At 41.8% G+C, this 24,571-nt stretch overlaps 1 protein-coding gene across 1 annotated transcript in view; it reads right to left on the bottom strand.

Moving 5' to 3' along the window:
* Positions 1-4,422: 4,422 nt before the first annotated feature.
* The window catches only part of LOC135513387 (S-antigen protein-like), a 46,356-nt gene continuing 26,207 nt past the window's right edge, over positions 4,423-24,571 (bottom strand). Inside the window, exon 6 of the mRNA XM_064936312.1 lies at positions 4,423-4,547. Coding sequence (XP_064792384.1) covers positions 4,423-4,547 — 125 coding nt within the window. The remainder of the gene's footprint in view (positions 4,548-24,571) is intronic.

Genomic DNA, 24,571 nt, shown 5'->3' with positions numbered 1-24,571 from the left:
TAAAATAGGTACGATAGGTACATTTGATTAGTGTATTTATTTGTCCAGGCTAGTCTCATTAAGATGAAACATATATTTAACAATAGAGACCTGCCCACAAATACTTTAGCATTTTCATTTGACCATTTCACCTCTCAATTATGAGGACAGATCTGTACTCCATAAATATGGTAAGCCTGCAGTACCTCTGGGGAAACATTCAAACACAAGAAGAAGAAGAAGAAGAAGAAGAAGAAGAAGAAGAAGAAGAAGAAGAGAGAAGAAGAAGAAGAATAAGAAGATGAGGAAGAAGGAGAAGAAGGAGGAGGAGAAGAAGAAGAAGAAGAAGAAGAAGAAGAAGAAGGAGGAGAAGAAGAAGAAGAGAGAAGAAGAAGAATAAGAAGACGAAGAAGAAGGAGAAGAAGGAGGAGGAGAAGAAGAAGAAGAAGAAGAAGAAGAAGAAGAAGAGAGAAGAAGAAGAAGAATAAGAAGATGAGGAAGAAGGAGAAGAAGGAGGAGGAGAAGAAGAAGAAGAAGAAGAAGGAGAAGAAGAAGAAGGAGAAGAAGAAGAAGAAGGAGAAGAAGAAGAAGAAGGAGAAGAAGGAGAAGAAGAAGAAGGAGAAGAAGGAGGAGGAGAAGAAGGAAGTAAGAAGAAGAAAGTAAAACATTTTTCTCTCTAATGTTCTGCCTCTGAATTCAGCTGAGGGAATATGTGTTTGAAGGTTATGGGACAAGGTCCTGAAAGTGATAAAGTACCGTAAAGGGGATGTATTCCTCCTCAATATGGTCTGGGATCTTTATGGAGCACACCCAGCTGTCCAATAGCCTGGCACTGACTCTGGCTACGTCTCCAATGGAACCCTTTCCCTGTTGTAGTGCACTACTTTTGACAAGGGCCCATATGGCCAGGGCACATCATGTGAACAGGGTGCCATTTGGGACACATTCTGTTACCTGGATCCCAGGCTGTGTTCCTCAGATCACACGCTGAATCTCTCTCTCTCTCTCTCTCTCTCTCTCTCTCTCTCTCTCTCTCTCTCTCTCTCTCTCTCTCTCTCTGTCTTTTAAAAACCCACAGCTACAGCCAAGAGTTTGAGGCACATTTAAGTTTGTTACCTCTCCTGTGGCCCCCTTCGACAACAATGGAGACGACAATCAGACTCCCGCAGTCACATAGAAAGCCAAGAGAGGAGAGGATGCCGCTGAAAATAAATCAGTGTACCAGCGGTAGTTAACGCTGTGCGAGCTTCAGGCTATCTGATTAGCCCCATGTACTGCATGTACCATCGAATGTACTTTAGTGACGCTATTAAAACAAACTCCTGCAGTTAAGTTCCAGATTTCTCTTAGTAATTATATTTTTACTTAATTCCCGGGGCCTTTTTCTTTCCAGGTCTATTCTTCTTTTTTTTCATTCCTGTCATATATTTATTCCCATTGAAAATGTCCAACGGTGTCCTGCCAAACGTTCCGTATTTTTTTTTGCTTCCTTGTGATCTTCAGATGTAGAGCGTCATTGCTGATCAATCGTATCCCGTCGCCGGGAACACCTCCGTTTAAAAACCCCAGGAAATCACTTGTCACAGACTGAATGAAAGTAATTAAACTCCCCAAAGACTTGATTAGAGAGAAAGAGAGGTAGCTAGCCAGCGCTTCTTCGGGAGGATGTGAGGTAGCCCAGCGACTAACTGAAGGTGTAGAAGGTAACGGACCAATGGGGACCACTGGGGTGGTACTTTCATTTTCTTCCTTTTTCAAGTTTCTTCCAAGGACTCTTCTTTCCATCATTACAGGTGACACACACGCAGAACATAAGATATATGCTTACTTCCTGCAAGTTTCCCTTAGAGAACATGCTGTTGGACCATGGAGATACATAGTTCCATTTAAGGTTCCATGTATAGTTCCATTTATAGTTCCATTTCATTAAATGGGACGGTTTTCACTAAGGTCTACCCAGATACACTGTTGAGGGCCTCTGCTCCACTAAGGTCTACCCAGATACACTGTTGAGGGCCTCTGCCCCACTAAGGTCTACCCAGATACACTGTTGAGGGCCTCTGACCCACTAAGGTCTACCCAGATACACTGTTGAGGGCCTCTGACCCACTAAGGTCTACCCAGATACACTGTTGAGGGCCTCTGCCCCACTAAGGTCTACCCAGATACACTGTTGAGGGCCTCTGCTCCATTAAGGTCTACCCAGATACACTGTTGAGGGCCTCTGCTCCACTAAGGTCTACCCAGATACACTGTTGAAGCCCTCTGCTCCACTAAGGTCTACCCAGATACACTGTTGAGGGCCTCTGCTCCACTAAGGTCTACCCAGATACACTGTTGAGGGCCTCTGCTCCATTAAGGTCTACCCAGATACACTGTTGAGGGCCTCTGCTCCACTAAGGTCTACCCAGATACACTGTTGAGGGCCTCTGCTACACTAAGGTCTACCCAGATATACTGTTGAAGCCCTCTGCCCCACTAAGGTCTACCCAGATACACTGTTGAGGGCCTCTGCTCCACTAAGGTCTACCCAGATACACTGTTGAGGGCCTCTGCTCCAATAAGGTCTACCCAGATACACTGTTGAGGGCCTCTGCTCCACTAAGGTCTACCCAGATACACTGTTGAGGGCCTCTGCCCCATTAAGGTCTACCCAGATACACTGTTGAGGGCCTCTGCTCCACTAAGGTCTACCCAGATACACTGTTGAGGGCCTCTGCCCCACTAAGTCTACCCAGATACACTGTTGAAGCCCTCTGCTCCACTAAGGTCTACCCAGATACACTGTTGAAGCCCTCTGCCCCACTAAGGTCTACCCAGATACACTGTTGAGGGCCTCTGCCCCATTAAGGTCTACCCAGATACACTGTTGAGGGCCTCTGCTCCACTAAGGTCTACCCAGATACACTGTTGAGGGCCTCTGCCCCACTAAGGTCTACCCAGATACACTGTTGAGGGCCTCTGCCCCACTAAGGTCTACCCAGATACACTGTTGAGGGCCTCTGCCCCATTAAGGTCTACCCAGATACACTGTTGAGGGCCTCTGCTCCACTAAGGTCTACCCAGATACACTGTTGAAGCCCTCTGCCCCACTAAGGTCTACCCAGATACACTGTTGAGGGCCTCTGCTCCATTAAGGTCTACCCAGATACACTGTTGAGAGCCTCTGCTCCATTAAGGTCTACCCAGATACACTGTTGAAGCCCTCTGCCCCACTAAGGTCTACCCAGATACACTGTTGAGGGCCTCTGCTCCATTAAGGTCTACCCAGATACACTGTTGAAGCCCTCTGCTCCACTTAGAGCTACAAAAGAATAAGTCAAGTAAGTCATGTTCATTTCATTAAAAGGGGCGTGTCCCACAGTGCCACCTTGCCTTGCTGCCTAGACACGCCCCTCAAGGTAACCATGGCTTTCCCCCTCTTTCATCAGTTTCACGGATCAATAGAATATGGTACAGAGACCACGAAGGTCCCTTGGGACTGTCTGCAGAGACCAGCTGGAGGAAAAGGCCTCTAGACGCACACGCTGCCGAGGCTGAGAGGGGGCTTAGACGAGAGAATTGTCCCTGAGAATAATGGACAGGATAATGTGAACGGATGGTCATATATAGAGAATATATTTATTTTTTTATATGGGAGATGATGTTGTCAGAAATGTGCATGTCTTATGTTGTGGAACAGGGATGATAAATGTTAGACTGAGATATGTGGATTTAGAGTTTAAGTGATGCTTTCTGGAAGCGCATCATCGTGCAGCTTCACAATACAAGTCCCTCCGCAATCTGTAATGTACTGACCTAGGAGACATATTGTTTGTTCTTTAAAAATAAGATGTAGATGTTTTTTTTAGTTTTTTTCTTCAAATCAACCTCTTTGTATTCTGTAATGTACTGACCTAGGAAACATATTGATTGTTCTGTAGAATAAGATGTACTGTATGTAATTAGAAAACCCACCGAAGAGTATTCCATCTTACAGTACCATCCTCATTAACCGGAGACAACACCGTCCCAGTGTTCAGTCTGATCACCCCCCCCCCCACCCCCACCCCCCCCCCACCACAGCTCTCCACTTGAATCTGTTATTTAGTAGGTATCATGTTCCAACCTGGGCATCACAACGCTTCATATCTTGACTCTAATATTTAATTGGAGTGTTGTAGTGGTGGTACTCTGGCGACGAGTTTAGGGAGTTCAGAGAGATGGGCTCCTTTCGGGATCACTGGATGAAATATGGGTCAGTCACCCTGCATCCAGCCAACCAACCTCCACCCTCCTAAGATTCCAGCGGCCTCTCCCTGCCACGACTGCATATGAGGCAATTACGCCACGGCGACAAGGTGCAAATGCTGCAACTGGACAGATATTTGAAACAAGTCCGTGTTTAATTAGGTTATGCAGTGATTTCTTTCCCTGCAAATTAAAAAAAGAACAACAGAAACCTTAGACAATTAATCTGTGTCTGCTGGTCTCTGTGCGGACGCTCAGGCACAGCGCTACACAGAGCCTTGGGAACAGGACCCCAGCAGCCTCACCACTCCAGCTCTTGACCCTCAGGGTTTCTGCGGCTGCCGCAGGGAACAAAGCAATTATATTAGAAAAAAACATCTCTCTCCTTCATCGGCCCTTCTCAACACTACCAGGAGACTGTGTTATTGATACTGCTGGGAGGACTTCATTTACCTATCTAACCCTCATCTGGAAACAACCGCATGGAATTAATTATTTATTGTTTATCGTTATTATTATTATCATTATTATCATTATCATTATTAGTATTATCATTATCATTATCATTATTAGTGTTATTATTATCATTATTCTAATAATTATCGTTATCGTTATCGTTATTGTTATTGTTATAATAATAATAATTATTATTATTATTATTATTATTATCATTGTTGTTATTATTATCATTATCGTTATTATTATCATTATCGTTATTGTTGTCGTTATCGATATTATTATCATTATTATTATCGTTATTATTATCATTATCGTTGTTGTTGTCGTTATTGTTATTATTATCATTATCATTATCATTATCATTATTATTATCATTATCGTTATTGTTATTGTTTACCAGTAGTAGCAGGACTAGGCGTGTCAGTCGTATTTTAATTGTATATATTGAAGTAGAGTTAGTTAGTAGGCCTGGGAATGGTCAACACACTGTCTCTGTACACACTCATTGGACTGATTTGCATCACTTCCTGTTCCTGTTGATACTTATGTAGATGTATTGAGCCTTTAGAATGATATGTATTTAGATTCTAGATACGTACAGTGGGCCACTATGAAGTAATACAAACACAAATCAGAAATATATGTTGTTCAAAATTGTATTAATACAGGTATGTAGTGTGTCCACATTTGCTCTCAATGATCTGTACAAAAGGTTTACCAGTCTCAATGATATTTACTGACATTGTTCTTCTGTACAAAGGGTTTACCAGTCTCAATGATATGTACTGACATTGTTCTTCTGTACAAAGGGTTTACCAGTCTCAATGATATTTACTGACATTGTTCTTCTGTACAAAGGGTTTACCAGTCTCAATGATATGTACTGACATTGTTCTTCTGTACAAAGGGTTTATATCAGTCTCAATGATATTTACTGACATTGTTCGTCTGTACAAAGAGTTTACCAGTCTCAATGATATTTACTGATATTGTTCTTCTGTACAAAGGGTTTATATCGGTCTCAATGATATTTACTGACATTGTTCTTCTGTACAAAAGGTTTTCTCCTTTCTTGTGTTGTCCCGCCATCTCTCCCCCCCCCCCGGTTCCCTTGGCAACCATCTTCCAACTGTGCATCTCAACCCAACATGTATTTAACAATCCGTCCATCCGTCATTTATCGATGATATTGATCTCAGATCGCTACATCTTGGTCTTGGAGCAGGTGGGTTCCGTGTGAGCTGCGAGAACTACAGAGGAGTGAGCAAAGGGCTTTTTGGGGATGTCTTTTGAAAGAATAGAGTGTTTGTGTTTTGAAGTGAAAGTACACATTGGAGAACAAGGAAAAGCCATTTGACCACCCGTCATAATTCTGTCCCGTTCTTAAAGGATCATGTCCCCGAGAGCCACCATTTATTCGCTGCTCCACTGACCTCAATCTCTAAAACATCTTTCAGCATTTAACCTACATTGTCTTTTTTCTGACTCAGATTGACAGAAGAACCCAACAATGGGAAGGAAACAGTATTCCCTAGTTATACACTGAATAGTAACATAATGATGTGTTCCTAGCTGTTCTCTGAATAGCAACAGAACAATGTGTCCCTAGCTGTACTCTGAATAGTAACATAATGATGTTTCCCTAGCTGTACTCTGGATAGTAACAGAACAATGTTTCCCTAGCTGTACTCTGAATAGTAACATAATGATGTTTCCCTAGCTGTACTCTGAATAGTAACATAATGATGTTTCCCTAGCTGTACTCTGAATAGTAACAGAACGATGTGTCCCTAGCTGTACTCTGAATAGTAACAGAACGATGTGTCCCTAGCTGTACTCTGGATAGTAACAGAATGATGTGTCCCTAGCTGTACTCTGAATAGTAACAGAACGATGTGTCCCTAGCTGTACTCTGAATAGTAACAGAGTGATCTGTCCCTAGCTGTACTCTGGATAGTAACAGAACAATGTTTCCCTAGCTGTACTCTGAATAGTAACAGAACGATGTGTCCCTAGCTGTACTCTGAATAGTAACAGAACGATGTGTCCCTAGCTGTACTCTGAATAGTAACAGAACGATGTGTCCCTAGCTGTACTCTGAATAGTAACAGAACGATGTGTCCCTAGCTGTACTCTGAATAGTAACATAATGATGTGTCCCTAGCTGTACTCTGAATAGTAACAGAACGATGTGTCCCTAGCTGTACTCTGAATAGTAACAGAACGATGTGTCCCTAGCTGTACTCTGAATAGTAACAGAACGATGTGTCCCTAGCTGTTCTCTGAATAGTAACATAATGATGTGTCCCTAGCTGTACTCTGAATAGTAACAGAACGATGTGTCCCTAGCTGTACTCTGAATAGTAACAGAACGATGTGTCCCTAGCTGTACTCTGAATAGTAACAGAACGATGTGTCCCTAGCTGTACTCTGAATAGTAACAGAACGATGTGTCCCTAGCTGTACTCTGAATAGTAACAGAACGATGTGTCCCTAGCTGTACTCTGAATAGTAACAGAACGATGTGTCCCTAGCTGTACTCTGAATAGTAACATAATGATGTGTCCCTAGCTGTACTCTGAATAGTAACAGAACGATGTGTCCCTAGCTGTACTCTGAATAGTAACAGAACGATGTGTCCCTAGCTGTACTCTGAATAGTAACAGAACGATGTGTCCCTAGCTGTTCTCTGAATAGTAACATAATGATGTGTCCCTAGCTGTACTCTGAATAGTAACAGAACAATGTTTCCCTAGCTGTACTCTGAATAGTAACATAATGATGTGTCCCTAGCTGTACTCTGAATAGTAACATAATGATGTGTCCCTAGCTGTACTCTGAATAGTAACATAATGATGTGTCCCTAGCTGTACTCTGAATAGTAACAGAACGATGTGTCCCTAGCTGTACTCTGAATAGTAACAGAACGATGTGTCCCTAGCTGTACTCTGAATAGTAACATAATGATGTGTCCCTAGCTGTACTCTGAATAGTAACAGAACGATGTGTCCCTAGCTGTACTCTGGATAGTAACAGAACGATGTGTCCCTAGCTGTACTCTGAATAGTAACAGAACGATGTGTCCCTAGCTGTACTCTGAATAGTAACAGAACAATGTGTCCCTAGCTGTACTCTGAATAGTAACAGAACGATGTGTCCCTAGCTGTACTCTGAATAGTAACATAATGATGTGTCCCTAGTTATACTCTGAATAGTAACAGAACAATGTTTCCCTAGCTGTACTCTGAATAGTAACAGAACGATGTGTCCCTAGCTGTTCTCTGAATAGTAACAGAACGATGTGTCCCTAGCTGTACTCTGAATAGTAACAGAGTGATGTGTCCCTAGCTGTACTCTGAATAGTAACAGAAGGATGTGTCCCTAGCTGTTCTCTGAATAGTAACAGAACGATGTGTCCCTAGCTGTACTCTGAATAGTAACATAATGATGTGTCCCTAGCTGTACTCTGAATAGTAACAGAACGATGTGTCCCTAGCTGTACTCTGAATAGTAACACCATGTACTACATAGGAAGGGATGTCCTGAAACTTACCTAAACACATTTCCACTGAGCTTCAGGCAGAGGGAAAGTACTTGCAACCCTTTACAAAGCTGACTTTGCAAGTGTATTTGTCTACAAAGCACTTTTAAATGAACCTATACATGATTCATGGAGGTTCTTTCAAGTTCCTTGGTGATGCGCAGGACAGCATCACTCTAGGCTAATTATTTGAAGCTGTCATGATGTTCTGTTGGAATGGCGGCCTGGACAGGAAGAGACAGAGATGTGGTATGCATGCAAAAAATATGGATCTATCGGTGAATAGTCCAAAACAAAGTCAATATACTGTAGGATGCACTGGTGTGGCCTGGAGAAATGTGAATGCTCTAATTTAGATACAAAATGTCCCAAAACAGCCCAACTGGCGTAGGAAATGTGCCCTGTGTGAAAACGTCTATAAGAAACAGTGGCATACACTCTGAATGATTTAAAATGATGACTCCCATGTTGGTCTTTCCCAGTCAGGCCAACACCAGCTGTACTGTAGCAGCAGGATTATAGTAGGGCTGCTATTGAAACAAATAACTGAGGCTGTCCACTGAGTCACAAATTCACAGTTTTAAAAAAAAAAACATAAAAACAAACAACATTGGATGTTCGAAGTCCATAATAAATGCTTTAAAACTACATCAGGAGACCACTTTTGAGGTCTGGGAAAAAATCTAGAAAATTACATTTTTTATTTTAGTGTAGTGTCATGACGTTGGCCTGGGGGGTAGGTTTATGACAGTCATAAATACCTCATTCCCCCTTTTTCCTCTCTCTACCCTACTGAGGTTACATTTGCAAAACCCTTGGTTAACATAGAGATTCTGGGAACATCAGAAGGTGGGGGGAGATGAACTATATTCTGGTAATCCGACCAATGGAACATATGCGGTGGTACTTAATGAATATGATGTCAGTTCGGTTGTCATCTGAGACATTCTCATCAATGATAAGATGACATAAACTCTACAGTGGAAAGTCTACACATCAGAGTTATCGGATTCACATGGAATTGTTGTTCAATGTAAATGTTTGAATATGAAATGATTTGTGATGGGATGAAATGTGATTTTAGCTTCTAAAATGTGAGATTTGGGTTGTCATAAGATATTGCTGCTCAATCAGTGGCCCGCCCCTGTGAAGGGACATGGGCTATAGAACTTTTCAAACACGCCTTCCTCTCCTTTACTATATAAAGCCTTGACGATAATGTAACCTCCTGTTCCGAGGACGTGAGGACGACGGTCCGATGACAGAATGGTTCAGATGATAACTTCAGAATGAAGCCAACGTCAGCGTGAGCTTTGGTTGCGAATGGTGTCAACTTTGAACTCTTATACACTACAGAAGTGATACCTCCTAGCCATTGAGTTAGCAACAGCCGCTGCTAACTCACACAACAACGTTAATACAACGTATCCAATTGACAATCAGAGACATTCTTCAAAGGACTCGGTTGGGCAACACGGCCTTCCATCTACCACCAACCTACTGAAGCGCAGCTCAGAGTAAATATTTATTGCATTTTCCTTTTCCAAATGGGCGGTAATTTAGAATGCATCAGATACTGTATTTACGATAGCACAGCTTCTTCCCTTTGTTCCTCAGTCTCCCCGCTCTTTCACTAAACCCAGCCCTTTTCCTTTGTGTAACCAGCTGTCATATCTGTTCCGCCCGCTAGGGACGTTTTCCATTATGACGTCATTTGTAATCAAGTTATGATTTAATTATGTGTATGTGTAATTCTGTGTGATTAGTTAGGTATTTAGTAAATGAATAATTAAACCCAATTTTGTATTGCTGATTCAACTTGTGAGCCAGGGTTCGTGCAGATGAGACTGAATTAGGATGACGATTAATATTGACTACTATTGATGTAACATATTACCAGGTCTTTAAGAGTTTATTCGGAAGATAACAGCTCTATAAATATTATTTTGTGGTGCCCCGACTCTCTAGTTAATTACATTTACATTATTAGCTCAATCAGGTGATATTAATTACGGGGAAATTATTTTATAGCATAGCATGTCATATCACTTAATCCGGCGTAGCCAAACACACGACAGTAGTTACCCTTTAATTGAAGTGTGCAGGCACCTAGCACTGTTGTTTAGTTAGCTTCTGTTTCTGTTGCACGTGAGATGGAGTTTGACAAAAATAAATAACCACTTGGAATTGATGCAAATAATCATGAAATCATTCTGCCAGGTAGGCAGGAGGCTACTTCGTAAGGTAGTTTAAACATTTAATGTAGGTGTTTTTTCTGGGAAAGCTTTTCCATCGATCAGAAGATGGTAAGGTCTTCATTAGCATCTGGACCTGGGCATATTACTTCATATTATGAGGGAGTATGTCTTGCCTTGCTTCAAAGTAGCCCGCAGCCAATATACCACCATAGACATGGTAATTATAGGATAAAGACTTCCTTGTATGCGTTCCCCCTGTCCTATTGTTTTTCTTTCTCTTTTTTAATTGAATTGAATTTAAATGTTATTGAACTAGGCATGTCAGTTAAGAATACAATTCTTATTTACCATGACGGCCAAAAGGCAAAAGGCCTTTTACACAACATGACGACAGACAACACAACACGACATAAAGAGAGGCCTAAGACAACACAACACTACATAAAGAGAGACACCACAACACTACATAAAGAGAAACCTAAGACAACACAACACTACATAAAGAGAGACCTGAGACAACACAACACTACATAAAGAGAGACCACAACACTACATAAAGAGAGACCTAAGACAACACAACACTACATAAAGAGAGACCTGAGACAACACAACACTACATAAAGAGAGACCACAACACTACATAAAGAGAAACCTAAGACAACACAACACTACATAAAGAGAGACCTGAGACAACACAACACGACATAAAGAGAGACCACAACACTACATGAAGAGAGACCTAAGACAACACAACACTACATAAAGAGAAACCTAAGACAACACAACACTACATAAAGAGAAACCTAAGAAAACACAACACTACATAAAGAGAGGCCTGAGACAACACAACACTACATAAAGAGAGACCTAAGACAACACAACACTACATAAAGAGAGACCTGAGACAACACAACACGACATAAAGAGAGACCACAACACTACATAAAGAGAGACCTAAGACAACACAACACTACATAAAGAGAGGCCTGAGACAACACAACACGACATAAAGAGAGACCACAACACTACATAAAGAGAGACCTGAGACAACACAACACTACATAAAGAGAGACCTAAGACAACACAACACTACATAAAGAGAGACCTAAGACAACACAGCACTACATAAAGAGAGGCCTGAGACAACACAAGACTACATAAAGAGAGGCCTGAGACAACACTACATAAAGAGAGACCTAAGACAACACAACACTACATAAAGAGAGACCTAAGACAACACAACACTACATAAAGAGAGACCTAAGACAACACAACACTACATAAAGAGAGGCCTGAGACAACACAACACTACATAAAGAGAGACCTAAGACAACACAACACTACATAAAGAGAGACCTGAGACAACACAACACTACATAAAGAGAGACCTAAGACAACACAACACTACATAAAGAGAGGCCTGAGACAACACTGCATAAAGAGAGACCTAAGACAACACAACACTACATAAAGAGAGACCTAAGACAACACAACACTACATAAAGAGAGGCCTGAGACAACACAACACTACATAAAGAGAGGCCCAAGACAACACTACATAAAGAGAGACCTAAGACAACACAACACTACATAAAGAGAGGCCAAAGACAACACAACACGACATAAAGAGAGACCTAAGACAACACAACACTACATAAAGACAGGCCTGAGACAACACAACACTACATAAAGAGAGACATAAGACAACACAACACTACATAAAGAGAGGCCCAAGACAACACAACACTACATAAAGAGAGACCTAAGACAACACAACACTACATAAAGAGAGTCCCAAGACAACACAACACTACATAAAGACAGGCCTGAGACAACACAACACTACATAAAGAGAGGCCCAAGACAACACAACACTAAATAAAGAGAGGCCCGAGACAACACAACACTACATAAAGAGAGGGCTAAGACAACACAACACTACATAAAGAGAGGCCTGAGACAACACAACACTACATAAAGAGAGGCCTAAGACAACACAACACGACATAAAGAGAGACATAAGACAACACAACACGACATAAAGAGAGACCTAAGACAACACAACATGACATAAAGAGAGACCTAAGACAACACAACACTACATAAAGAGAGGGCTAAGACAACACAACACTACATAAAGAGAGGGCTAAGACAACACAACACTACATAAAGAGAGGCCTGAGACAACACAACACTACATAAAGAGAGACCTGAGACAACACAACACGACATAAAGAGAGACCACAACACTACATAAAGAGAGACCTAAGACAACACAACACTACATAAAGAGAAACCTAAGACAACACAACACTACATAAAGAGAGGGCTAAGACAACACAACACTACATAAAGAGAGGCCTGAGACAACACAACACTACATAAAGAGAGACCTGAGACAACACAACACTACATAAAGAGAGACCTAAGACAACACAACACTACATAAAGAGAGGCCCAAGACAACACAACACTACATAAAGAGAGGCCTGAGACAACACTACATAAAGAGAGACCTAAGACAACACAACACTACATAAAGAGAGACCTAAGACAACACAACACTACATAAAGAGAGGCCTGAGACAACACTACATAAAGAGAGACCTAAGACAACACAACACTACATAAAGAGAGGCCAAAGACAACACAACACGACATAAAGAGAGACCTAAGACAACACAACACTACATAAAGACAGGCCTGAGACAACACAACACGACATAAAGAGAGACCTAAGACAACACAACACTACATACAGAAAGGCCCAAGACAACACAACACTACATAAAGAGAGGCCCAAGACAACACAACACTACATAAAGAGAGACCTAAGACAACACAACACTACATAAAGAGAGGCCCAAGACAACACAACACTACATAAAGACAGGTCTGAGACAACACAACACGACATAAAGAGAGACCCAAGACAACACAACACTACATAAAGAGAGACCTAAGACAACACAACACTACATGAAGAGAGGCCCAAGACAACACAACACTACATAAAGACAGGCCTGAGACAACACAACACTACATAAAGAGAGACCTAAGACAACACAACACTACATAAAGAGAGGCCCAAGACAACACAACACAACATAAAGAGAGACATAAGACAACACAATACGACATAAAGAGAGACCTAAGACAACACACCACGACATAAAGAGAGACCTAAGACAACACAACACGACATAAAGAGAGACCTAAGACAACACAACACGACATAAAGAGAGACCTAAGACAACACAACACGACATAAAGAGAGACCTGAGACAACACAACACTACATAAAGAGAGGCCTAAGACAACACAACACTACATAAAGAAAGGCCCAAGACAACACAACACTACATAAAGACAGGCCCAAGACAACACAACACTACATAAAGAGAGACCTGAGACAACACAACACGACATAAAGAGAGACCTAAGACAACACAACACTACATAAAGAGAGGGCTAAGACAACACAACACTACATAAAGAGAGGCCTGAGACAACACAACACTACATAAAGAGAGGCCTGAGACAACACTACATAAAGAGAGACCTAAGACAACACTACATAAAGAGAGACCTAAGACAACACAACACTACATAAAGAGAGACCTAAGACAACACAACACTACATAAAGAGAGGCCTGAGACAACACAACACTACATAAAGAGAGACCTAAGACAACACAACACTACATAAAGAGAGACCTAAGACAACACAACACTACATAAAGAGAGGCCTGAGACAACACAACACTACATAAAGAGAGACCTAAGACAACACAACACTACATAAAGAGAGGCCTGAGACAACACAACACTACATAAAGAGAGACCTAAGACAACACAACACTACATAAAGAGAGGCCTGAGACAACACAACACTACATAAAGAGAGGCCAAAGACAACACAACACGACATAAAGAGAGACCTAAGACAACACAACACTACATAAAGACAGGCCTGAGACAACACAACACTACATAAAGAGAGACCTAAGACAACACAACACTACATAAAGAAAGGCCCAAGACAACACAACACTACATAAAGAGAGACCTAAGACAACACAACACTACATAAAGAGAGGCCCAAGACAACACAACACTACATAAAGAGAGACCTAAGACAACACAACACTACATAAAGAGAGGCCCAAGACAACACAACACTACATAAAGACAGGCCTGAGACAACACAACACTACATAAAGAGAGGCCCAAGACAACACAACACTACATAAAGAGAGACCTAAGACAACACAACACTACATGAAGAGAGGCCCAAGACAACACAACACCACATAAAGACAGGCCTGAGACAACACAACACGACATAAAGAGAGACCTAAGACAACACAACACTACATAAAGAGAGGCCCAAGACAACACAACACTACATAAAGAGAGGCCTAAGACAACACAACACTACATAAAGAGAGGCCCGAGACAACACAACACTACATAAAGAGAGGCCCGAGACAACACAACACGACATAAAGAGAGACCTAAGAAAACACAACACTACATAAAGACAGGCCTGAGACAACACAACACTACATAAAGAGAGACCTAAGACAACACAACACTACATAAAGACAGGCCCAATACAACACAACACTACATAAAGAGAGACCTAAGACAACACAACACTACATAAAGAGAGGCCCAAGACAACACAACGCTAAATAAAGAGAGGCCCGAGACAACACAACACTACATAAAGAGAGGGCTAAGACAACACAACACTACATAAAGAGAGGCCTGAGACAACACTACATAAAGAGAGACCTAAGACAACACTACATAAAGAGAGACCTAAGACAACACAACACTACATAAAGAGAGACCTAAGACAACACAACACTACATAAAGAGAGGCCTGAGACAACACAACACTACATAAAGAGAGACCTAAGACAACACAACACTACATAAAGAGAGACCTGAGACAACACAACACTACATAAAGAGAGATCTAAGACAACACAACACTACATAAAGAGAGGCCTGAGACAACACAACACTACATAAAGAGAGGCCAAAGACAACACAACACGACATAAAGAGAGACCTAAGACAACACAACACTACATAAAGACAGGCCTGAGACAACACAACACTACATAAAGAGAGACCTATGACAACACAACACTACATAAAGAAAGGCCCAAGACAACACAACACTACATAAAGAGAGACCTAAGACAACACAACACTACATAAAGAGAGGCCCAAGACAACACAACACTACATAAAGAGAGACCTAAGACAACACAACACTACATAAAGAGAGGCCCAAGACAACACAACACTACATAAAGACAGGCCTGAGACAACACAACACTACATAAAGAGAGGCCCAAGACAACACAACACTACATAAAGAGAGACCTAAGACAACACAACACTACATGAAGAGAGGCCCAAGACAACACAACACCACATAAAGACAGGCCTGAGACAACACAACACGACATAAAGAGAGACCTAAGACAACACAACACTACATAAAGAGAGGCCCAAGACAACACAACACTACATAAAGAGAGGCCTAAGACAACACAACACTACATAAAGAGAGGCCCGAGACAACACAACACTACATAAAGAGAGGCCCGAGACAACACAACACGACATAAAGAGAGACCTAAGACAACACAACACAACATAAAGACAGGCCTGAGACAACACAACACTACATAAAGAGAGACCTAAGACAACACAACACTACATAAAGACAGGCCCAATACAACACAACACTACATAAAGAGAGACCTAAGACAACACAACACTACATAAAGAGAGGCCCAAGACAACACAACGCTAAATAAAGAGAGGCCCGAGACAACACAACACTACATAAAGAGAGGGCTAAGACAACACAACACTACATAAAGAGAGACCTAAGACACCACAACACTACATAAAGAGAGGCCTGAGACAACACAACACGACATAAAGAGAGACCTAAGACAACACAACACGACATAAAGAGAGACCTAAGACAACACAACATGACATAAAGAGAGACCTAAGACAACACACCACGACATAAAGAGAGACCTAAGACAACACAACACTACATAAAGAGAGACCTAAGACAACACAACACTACATAAAGAGAGACCTGAGACAACACAACACTACATAAAGAGAGACCTAAGACAACAACGTAGAATGGCAGCTACACATGACAACACAGCATGGTAGCACAACAACATGGCAGCAACACAACATGGCTGCAACACATGACAACACAGCATGGTAGCACAACAACATGGTAGCAACATAACATGGCTGCAACACAACATGGTAGCAGCACAACATGGTAGCTGCACAAAACATGGTACAAACATTATTGGGCCCAGACAACAGCAATAAGGTTCAAGAAGGTAGAGACAAAAACACACGCAAAGCAGCCACAACTTTCCTTCCTTGTGTAGCAACCAGTCATTATCCTAGTCACATTAACCAACCAGTCATTATCCTAGTCACAGTAACTAACTAGTCATTATCCTAGTCACAGTAACCAACTAGTCATTATCCTAGTCACAGTAACCAAACAGTCACTATCTTAGTCACATTAACCAACTCATCATTATCCTAGTCACATTAACCACCCAGTCATTATCCTAGCCATATTAACCAACCAGCCATTATCCTAGTCACAGTAACCAACCAGTCATTATCCTAGTCACCGTAACCAACTAGTCATTATCCTAGTTCCATTAACCAACCAGGTATTATCCTAGTCACATTAACCAACCAGCCATTATCCTAGTCACATTAACCAACCAGGTATTATCCTAGTCACAGTAACCAACCAGTCATTATCCTAGTCACATTAACCACCCAGTCATTATCCTAGTCACATTAACCAACTAGTCATTATCCTAGTTACATTAACCAACCAGGTATTATCCTAGTCAGAGTAACCATCCAGTCATTATCCTAGTCACAGTAACCACCCAGTCATTATCCTAGTCACATTAACCACCCAGTCATTATCCTAGTCACATTAACCAACCAGTCATTATCCTAGTCACAGTAACCACCCAGTCATTATCCTAGTCACATTAACCACCCAGTCATTATCCTAGTCACAGTAACCAACCAGTCATTATCCTAGTCACATTAACCACCCAGTCATTATCCTAGTCGCAGTAACCAACCAGTCATTATCCTTGTCACCGTAACCAACTAGTCATTATCCTAGTCGCATTAACCAACCAGGTATTATCCTAGTCACAGTAACCAACCAGTCATTATCCTAGTCAGAGTAACCAACCAGTCATTATCTTATTCACATTAACCAACTAGTCATTATCCTAGCCATATTAACCAACCAGCCATTATCCTAGTCACAGTAACCAACCAGTCATTATCCTAGTCACCGTAACCAACTAGTCATTATCCTAGTTCCATTAACCAACCAGGTATTATCCTAGTCACATTAACCAACCAGGTATTATCCTAGTCACATTAACCAACCAGGTATTATCCTAGTCACATTAACCAACCAGTCATTATCCTTGTCACATTAACCAACCAGTCATTATCCTAGTCACAGTAACCAACCAGTCATTATCCTAGTCACATTAACCACCCAGTCATTATCCTAGTCACAGTAACCACCCAGTCATTATCCTAGTCACATTAACCAACCAGTCATTATCCTAGTCACATTAACCACCCAGTCATTATCCTAGTCACATTAACCACCCAGTCATTATCCTAGTCACAGTAACCACCCAGTCATTATCCTAGTCACATTAACCAACCAGTCATTATCCTAGTCACATTAACCACCCAGTCATTATCCTAGTCGCAGTAACCAACCAGTCATTATCCTTGTCACCGTAACCAACCAGTCATTATCCTAGTCACAGTAACCAACCATTCATTATCCTAGTCACATTAACCACCCAGTCATTATCCTAGTCACAGTTGTCAGTTGGTTTTTCAACACGGTAAATGAACGTCCTCACACATGGGCCACGGGTAACTTCTACCTGGCGTTCTATGTTGATATTGTACATGTGATATTGTAGCTCAGTGACTTGACAAAAAAATAAAGAGAGGCCTAAGACAACACAACACTACATAAAGAGAGACCTAAGACACCACAACACTACATAAAGAGAGGCCTGAGACAACACAACACTACATAAAGAGAGACCTGAGACAACACTACATAAAGAGAGGCCTAAGACAACACAACACGACATAAAGAGAGACCTAAGACAACACAACATGACATAAAGAGAGACCTAAGACAACACAACACGACATAAAGAGAGACCTAAGACAACACACCACGACATAAAGAGAGACCTAAGACAACACAACACTACATAAAGAGAGACCTAAGACAACACAACACTACATAAAGAGAGACCTGAGACAACACAACACTACATAAAGAGAGACCTAAGACAACAACGTAGAATGGCAGCTACACATGACAACACAGCATGGTAGCACAACAACATGGCAGCAACACAACATGGCTGCAACACATGACAACACAGCATGGTAGCACAACAACATGGTAGCAACATAACATGGCTGCAACACAACATGGTAGCAGCACAACATGGTAGCTGCACAAAACATGGTACAAACATTATTGGGCCCAGAACACAGCAATAAGGTTCAAGAAGGTAGAGACAAAAACACACGCAAAGCAGCCACAACTTTCCTTCCTTGTGTAGCAACCAGTCATTATCCTAGTCACATTAACCAACCAGTCATTATCCTAGTCACAGTAACTAACTAGTCATTATCCTAGTCACAGTAACCAACTAGTCATTATCCTAGTCACAGTAACCAAACAGTCATTATCTTAGTCACATTAACCAACTCATCATTATCCTAGTCACATTAACTACCCAGTCATTATCCTAGTCACAGTAACCAACCAGTCATTATCCTAGTCACATTAACCAACTCATCATTATCCTAGTCACAGTAACCAACTAGTCATTATCCTAGTCACAGTAACCAACCAGTCATTATCCTAGTCACATTAACCAACTAGTCATTATCCTAGTCACAGTAACTAACTAGTCATTATCCTAGTCACAGTAACCAACTAGTCATTATCCTAGTCACAGTAACCAAACAGTCATTATCTTAGTCACATTAACCAACTCATCATTATCCTAGTCACATTAACCACCCAGTCATTATCCTAGTCACAGTAACCAACCAGTCATTATCCTAGTCACATTAACCAACTCATCATTATCCTAGTCACAGTAACCAACTAGTCATTATCCTAGTCATAGTAACCAACCAGTCATTATCCTAGTCACATTAACCAACTAGTCATTATCCTAGTCACAGTAACTAACTAGTCATTATCCTAGTCACAGTAACCAACCAGTCATTATCCTAGTCAGAGTAACCAACCAGTCATTATCTTAGTCACATTAACCAACTAGTCATTATCCTAGCCATATTAACGAACCAGCCATTATCCTAGTCACAGTAACCAACCAGTCATTATCCTAGTCACCGTAACCAACCAGTCATTATCCTAGTTCCATTAACCAACCAGGTATTATCCTAGTCACATTAACCAACCAGCCATTATCCTAGTCACATTAACCAACCAGGTATTATCCTAGTCACAGTAACCAACCAGTCATTATCCTAGTCACATTAACCACCCAGTCATTATCCTAGTCGCATTAACCAACCAGGTATTATCCTAGTCACAGTAACCAACCAGTCATTATCCTAGTCACAGTAACCAACCAGTCATTATCCTAGTCACATTAACCACCCAGTCATTATCCTAGTCACAGTTGTCAGTTGGTTTTTCAACACGGTAAATGAACGTCCTCACACATGGGCCACGGGTAACTTCTACCTGGCGTTCTATGTTGATATTGTACATGTGATATTGTAGCTCAGTGACTTGACAAAAAAAACAGTCTTAATTCTCAGTTTCTTTTTTTACAGATTCTGTCAGAACAGGACAAGACGTATTTTTGTGTTCGACTCAACTTTATGGATAAGGCGACAATGTTTTTTGGGTCGAATGTTGTTGTTTTTTTTGGGGGGGAGGGGTAAGTTTGTAATGCCCTGGTGTCTTCTGACTGGTTGAGGAAGACGTGTCTCTTCCTGTCAGTGTTCCCGTAACTCGTCTGCAGGTGTACCAGATTAACACTAGTTGGTTGGGGGAATATCTGTCATGACTTCCCACCAAAGGGTTCCTGTTCCACCACACTGCTGTGTTCAAAACCTTACATTTTCATATTCATCACTTTGACTCTTTATATTTTTTTATTCTTTATGAAGTAACTTGGGATTATGTAGCCACACTACTCAGAGCTGATTTCAAGCAGGAGGGGGGGGGGTAAACATTTCAAACATTCGCCGTGTCCTCAACTGCTATAAAATCTGTATAAAATGCACCCCCCTCCTCTCCCTCATTGACAAGAGACTAGTGTCTCTAACTCTGATGCCTTGTACCATAGATAAGATTAGACAACAAAAAAAACAGACGCATGTGACAGAGAGATGTCTTTTTCTTACGGTCTCATCAAGTGGAAAAATACATCAGGAAAAATGTCCCCCTTTCCACAGGCATTGTTCTATGTCTAACCTTTGTTCTCTGTCATACCAGTCACAATGAAAGGTTAGCCTCAGACTTCCGGAGGACATCTCTCATTTCTTTTTAATCACATTTTAAATAAATATATTTTTGTCTTTTTGTTCTTTCTTTTTTTTGATACAGTGACAAGAGCGGCACACTAAGGATGTTGTTACGGGATACAGAAGAAGCTTTTTAGGAAGAGAACAAAACTATATTTTAGTTTTCATAATTAATTCAATGTCTCAGGATAAGTTCGCCCTGGATGTGACTTGTGAAGACTAAATAAAATAAAACACTTTTTGAGTTTCATCAATAGAAAAGACAACGTAGGAATGCATGTTAGAGCATGGATGAATGATTTAGTGGCAGGCAAGACAGAGACACTACTGTAATCTCTCAGTAGAGGACGTTAACATGAAGATACTCTATATATATTTGAAGGTAGGTTGGACAGAGACACTACTGTAATCTCTCAGTAGAGGACGTTAACAAGGAAGATACTCTATATATATTTGAAGGTAGGTTGGACAGAGACACTACTGTAATCTCTCAGTAGAGGACGTTAACATGAAGATACTCTATATATATTTGAAGGTAGGTTGGACAGAGACACTACTGTAATCTCTCAGTAGAGGACGTTAACATGAAGATAATCTATATATATTTGAAGGTAGGTTGGACAGAGACACTACTGTAATCTCTCAGTAGAGGATGTTAACATGAAGATACTCTATATATATTTGAAGATAGGTTGGACAGAGACACTACTGTAATCTCTCAGTAGAGGACGTTAACAAGGAAGATACTCTATATATATTTGAAGGTAGGTCGGACAGAGACACTACTGTAATCTCTTAGTAGAGGACGTTAACATGAAGATACTCTATATATATTTGAAGGTAGGTCAGACAGAGACACTACTGTAATCTCTTAGTAGAGGACGTTAACATGAAGATACTCTATATATATTTGAAGTTAGGTCAGACAGAGACACTACTGTAATCTCTCAGTAGAGGACGTTAACATGAAGATACTCTATATATTTGAAGGTAGGTTGGGCAGAGACACTACTGTAATCTCTCAGTAGAGGACGTTAACATGAAGATACTCTATATATATTTGAAGGTAGGTTGGACAGAGACACTACTGTAATCTCTCAGTAGAGGACGTTAACATGAAGATATTCTATATATATTTCAAGGTAGGTTGGACAGAGACACTACTGTAATCTCTCAGTAGAGGACGTTAACATGAAGATATTACATATATATTTGAAGGTAGGTTAGACAGAGACACTACTGTAATCTCTCAGTAGAGGACGTTAACATGAAGATACCCTATATATATTTGAAGGAAGGTTAGTCATTAACTTTTTGAAATTATTTTGTATGATTTTGTTCATGACTATGTCCACACTGTCCCTAAAGGATGAAATTGTGTACTGCTCAGATAGTGGTGTGTGGCAAGTGGCTTGGAGGGCTTGAAGTGTTGACAAGTAGTTTAATTTTCCCGCCACCACTAACCAAGTCAACAGAACTCCCAAAAATGACACCATGAAGTCAGGCTCTATTGTGAAGTCAGGCTCTATTGTGAAGTCAGGCTCTATTGTGAAGTCGAGCCCTATTGTGAAGTCGAGCCCTATTGTGAAGTCATTCTCTATTGTGAAGTCGGACCCTATTGTGAAGTCAGGCCCTATTGTGAAGTCGGGCCCTATTGTAAAGTCGAGCCCTATTGTGAAGTCGAGCCCTGTTGTGAAGTCATTCTCTATTGTGAAGTCAGACCCTATTGTGAAGTCGGGCCCTATTGTGAAGTCAGGCTCTATTGTGAAGTCGAGCCCTATTGTGAAGTCATTCTCTATTGTGAAGTCAGACCCTATTGTGAAGTCGGGCCCTATTGTGAAGTCAGGCTCTATTGTGAAGTCGGGCCCTATTGTGAAGTCGGGCCCTGTTGTGAAGTCAGGCCCTATTGTGAAGTCAGAAGCCCTATTGTGAAGTCGGGCCCTGTTGTGAAGTCAGGCCCTATTGTGAAGTCGGGCCCTGTTGTGAAGTCAGGCCCTATTGTGAAGTCAGGCCCTATTGTGAAGTTGGACCCTGTTGTGAAGTCAGAGGCCCTATTGTGAAGTCAGGCCCTATTGTGAAGTCAGGCTCTATTGTGAAGTCAGGCCCTATTGTGAAGTCGGCACTATTGTGAAGTCGGGCCCTGTTGTGAAGTCAGGCCCTATTGTGAAGTCGGGCCCTGTTGTGAAGTCAGGCCCTATTGTGAAGTCAGGCCCTATTGTGAAGTTGGGCCCTGTTGTGAAGTCAGAGGCCCTATTGTGAAGTCAGGCCCTATTGTGAAGTCAGGCCCTATTGTGAAGTCAGGCTCTATTGTGAAGTCGGGCCCTATTGTGAAGTCGGGCCCTGTTGTGAAGTCAGGCCCTATTGTGAAGTCGGGCCCTGTTGTGAAGTCAGGCCCTATTGTGAAGTCAGGCCCTATTGTGAAGTTGGGCCCTGTTGTGAAGTCAGAGGCCATATTGTGAAGTCAGACTCTATTGTGAAGTCAGGCCCTATTGTGAAGTCGGCACTATTGTGAAGTCGGGCCCTATTGTGAAGTCGGGCCCTATTGTGAAGTCGGGCCCTGTTGTGAAGTCAGAGGCCCTATTGTGAAGTCAGGCCCTATTGTGAAGTTGGGCCCTATTGTGAAGTCAGGCCCTATTGTGAAGTTGGGCCCTATTGTGAAGTCAGGCCCTATTGTGAAGTCGGGCCCTATTGTGAAGTCAGGCCCTGTTGTGAAGTCAGGCCCTATTGTGAAGTCGGGCCCTATTGTGAAGTCGGGCCCTATTGTGAAGTCAGGCCCTATTGTGAAGTCGGCCCCTATTGTGAAGTCAGAGGCCCTATTGTGAAGTCAGGCCCTATTGTGAAGTTGGGCCCTATTGTGAAGTAAGGCCCTATTGTGAAGTTGGGCCCTATTGTGAAGTCAGGCCCTATTGTGAAGTCGGGCCCTATTGTGAAGTCAGGCCCTGTTGTGAAGTCAGGCCCTTGCTACTGAGCATATGTGACCTTCGGCCTTCAGCTCCACTCTTCCAACACAACAGCAACAACACAAACAAATAGAGTTGTGAGAGGGATCCGCCTCCTGCTTGCTTACCCAGCGGCCGCGGAGTACAGGCAGGCGTGCCTCATGAGGAACGCATCATCAGGTATGCATGTTGTGGTTGGCTATGGACAGGGGCCGTGCCCTTGTGGACAGATAAGGAAGTGATTGCACGTCGGGGAATTCGAAAGACAAGGACACCAGGACTGACTAGCCCTCTGCGCATCACTGACAAGTGCACAGGGGGATGTTAAATACACATCAGTCTGACGCCTGGGCCTTTGATTTAATACTTAAGCTGGGAGGGAGGGCGAGAGGGAGGGAGTAAGGGAGAGGGCCGGCATTGTAATGAGCTTAGCAGACCTTGCTCGTATCGTTAAAAGGTGGCTGGTGGTCAGTACGGGAGGAACATCCAGCTTGTCAAACAAAAATTGTATCGTCCTGGTTGTAAAGGTCTTGTCACTAGTTAACATC

The sequence above is a fragment of the Oncorhynchus masou genome, chromosome 24 (assembly GCF_036934945.1).
Source record: "Oncorhynchus masou masou isolate Uvic2021 chromosome 24, UVic_Omas_1.1, whole genome shotgun sequence".
In the NCBI taxonomy this organism is placed as follows: domain Eukaryota; kingdom Metazoa; phylum Chordata; class Actinopteri; order Salmoniformes; family Salmonidae; genus Oncorhynchus; species Oncorhynchus masou.
This window is presented reverse-complemented; position numbering and strand designations above follow the sequence as displayed.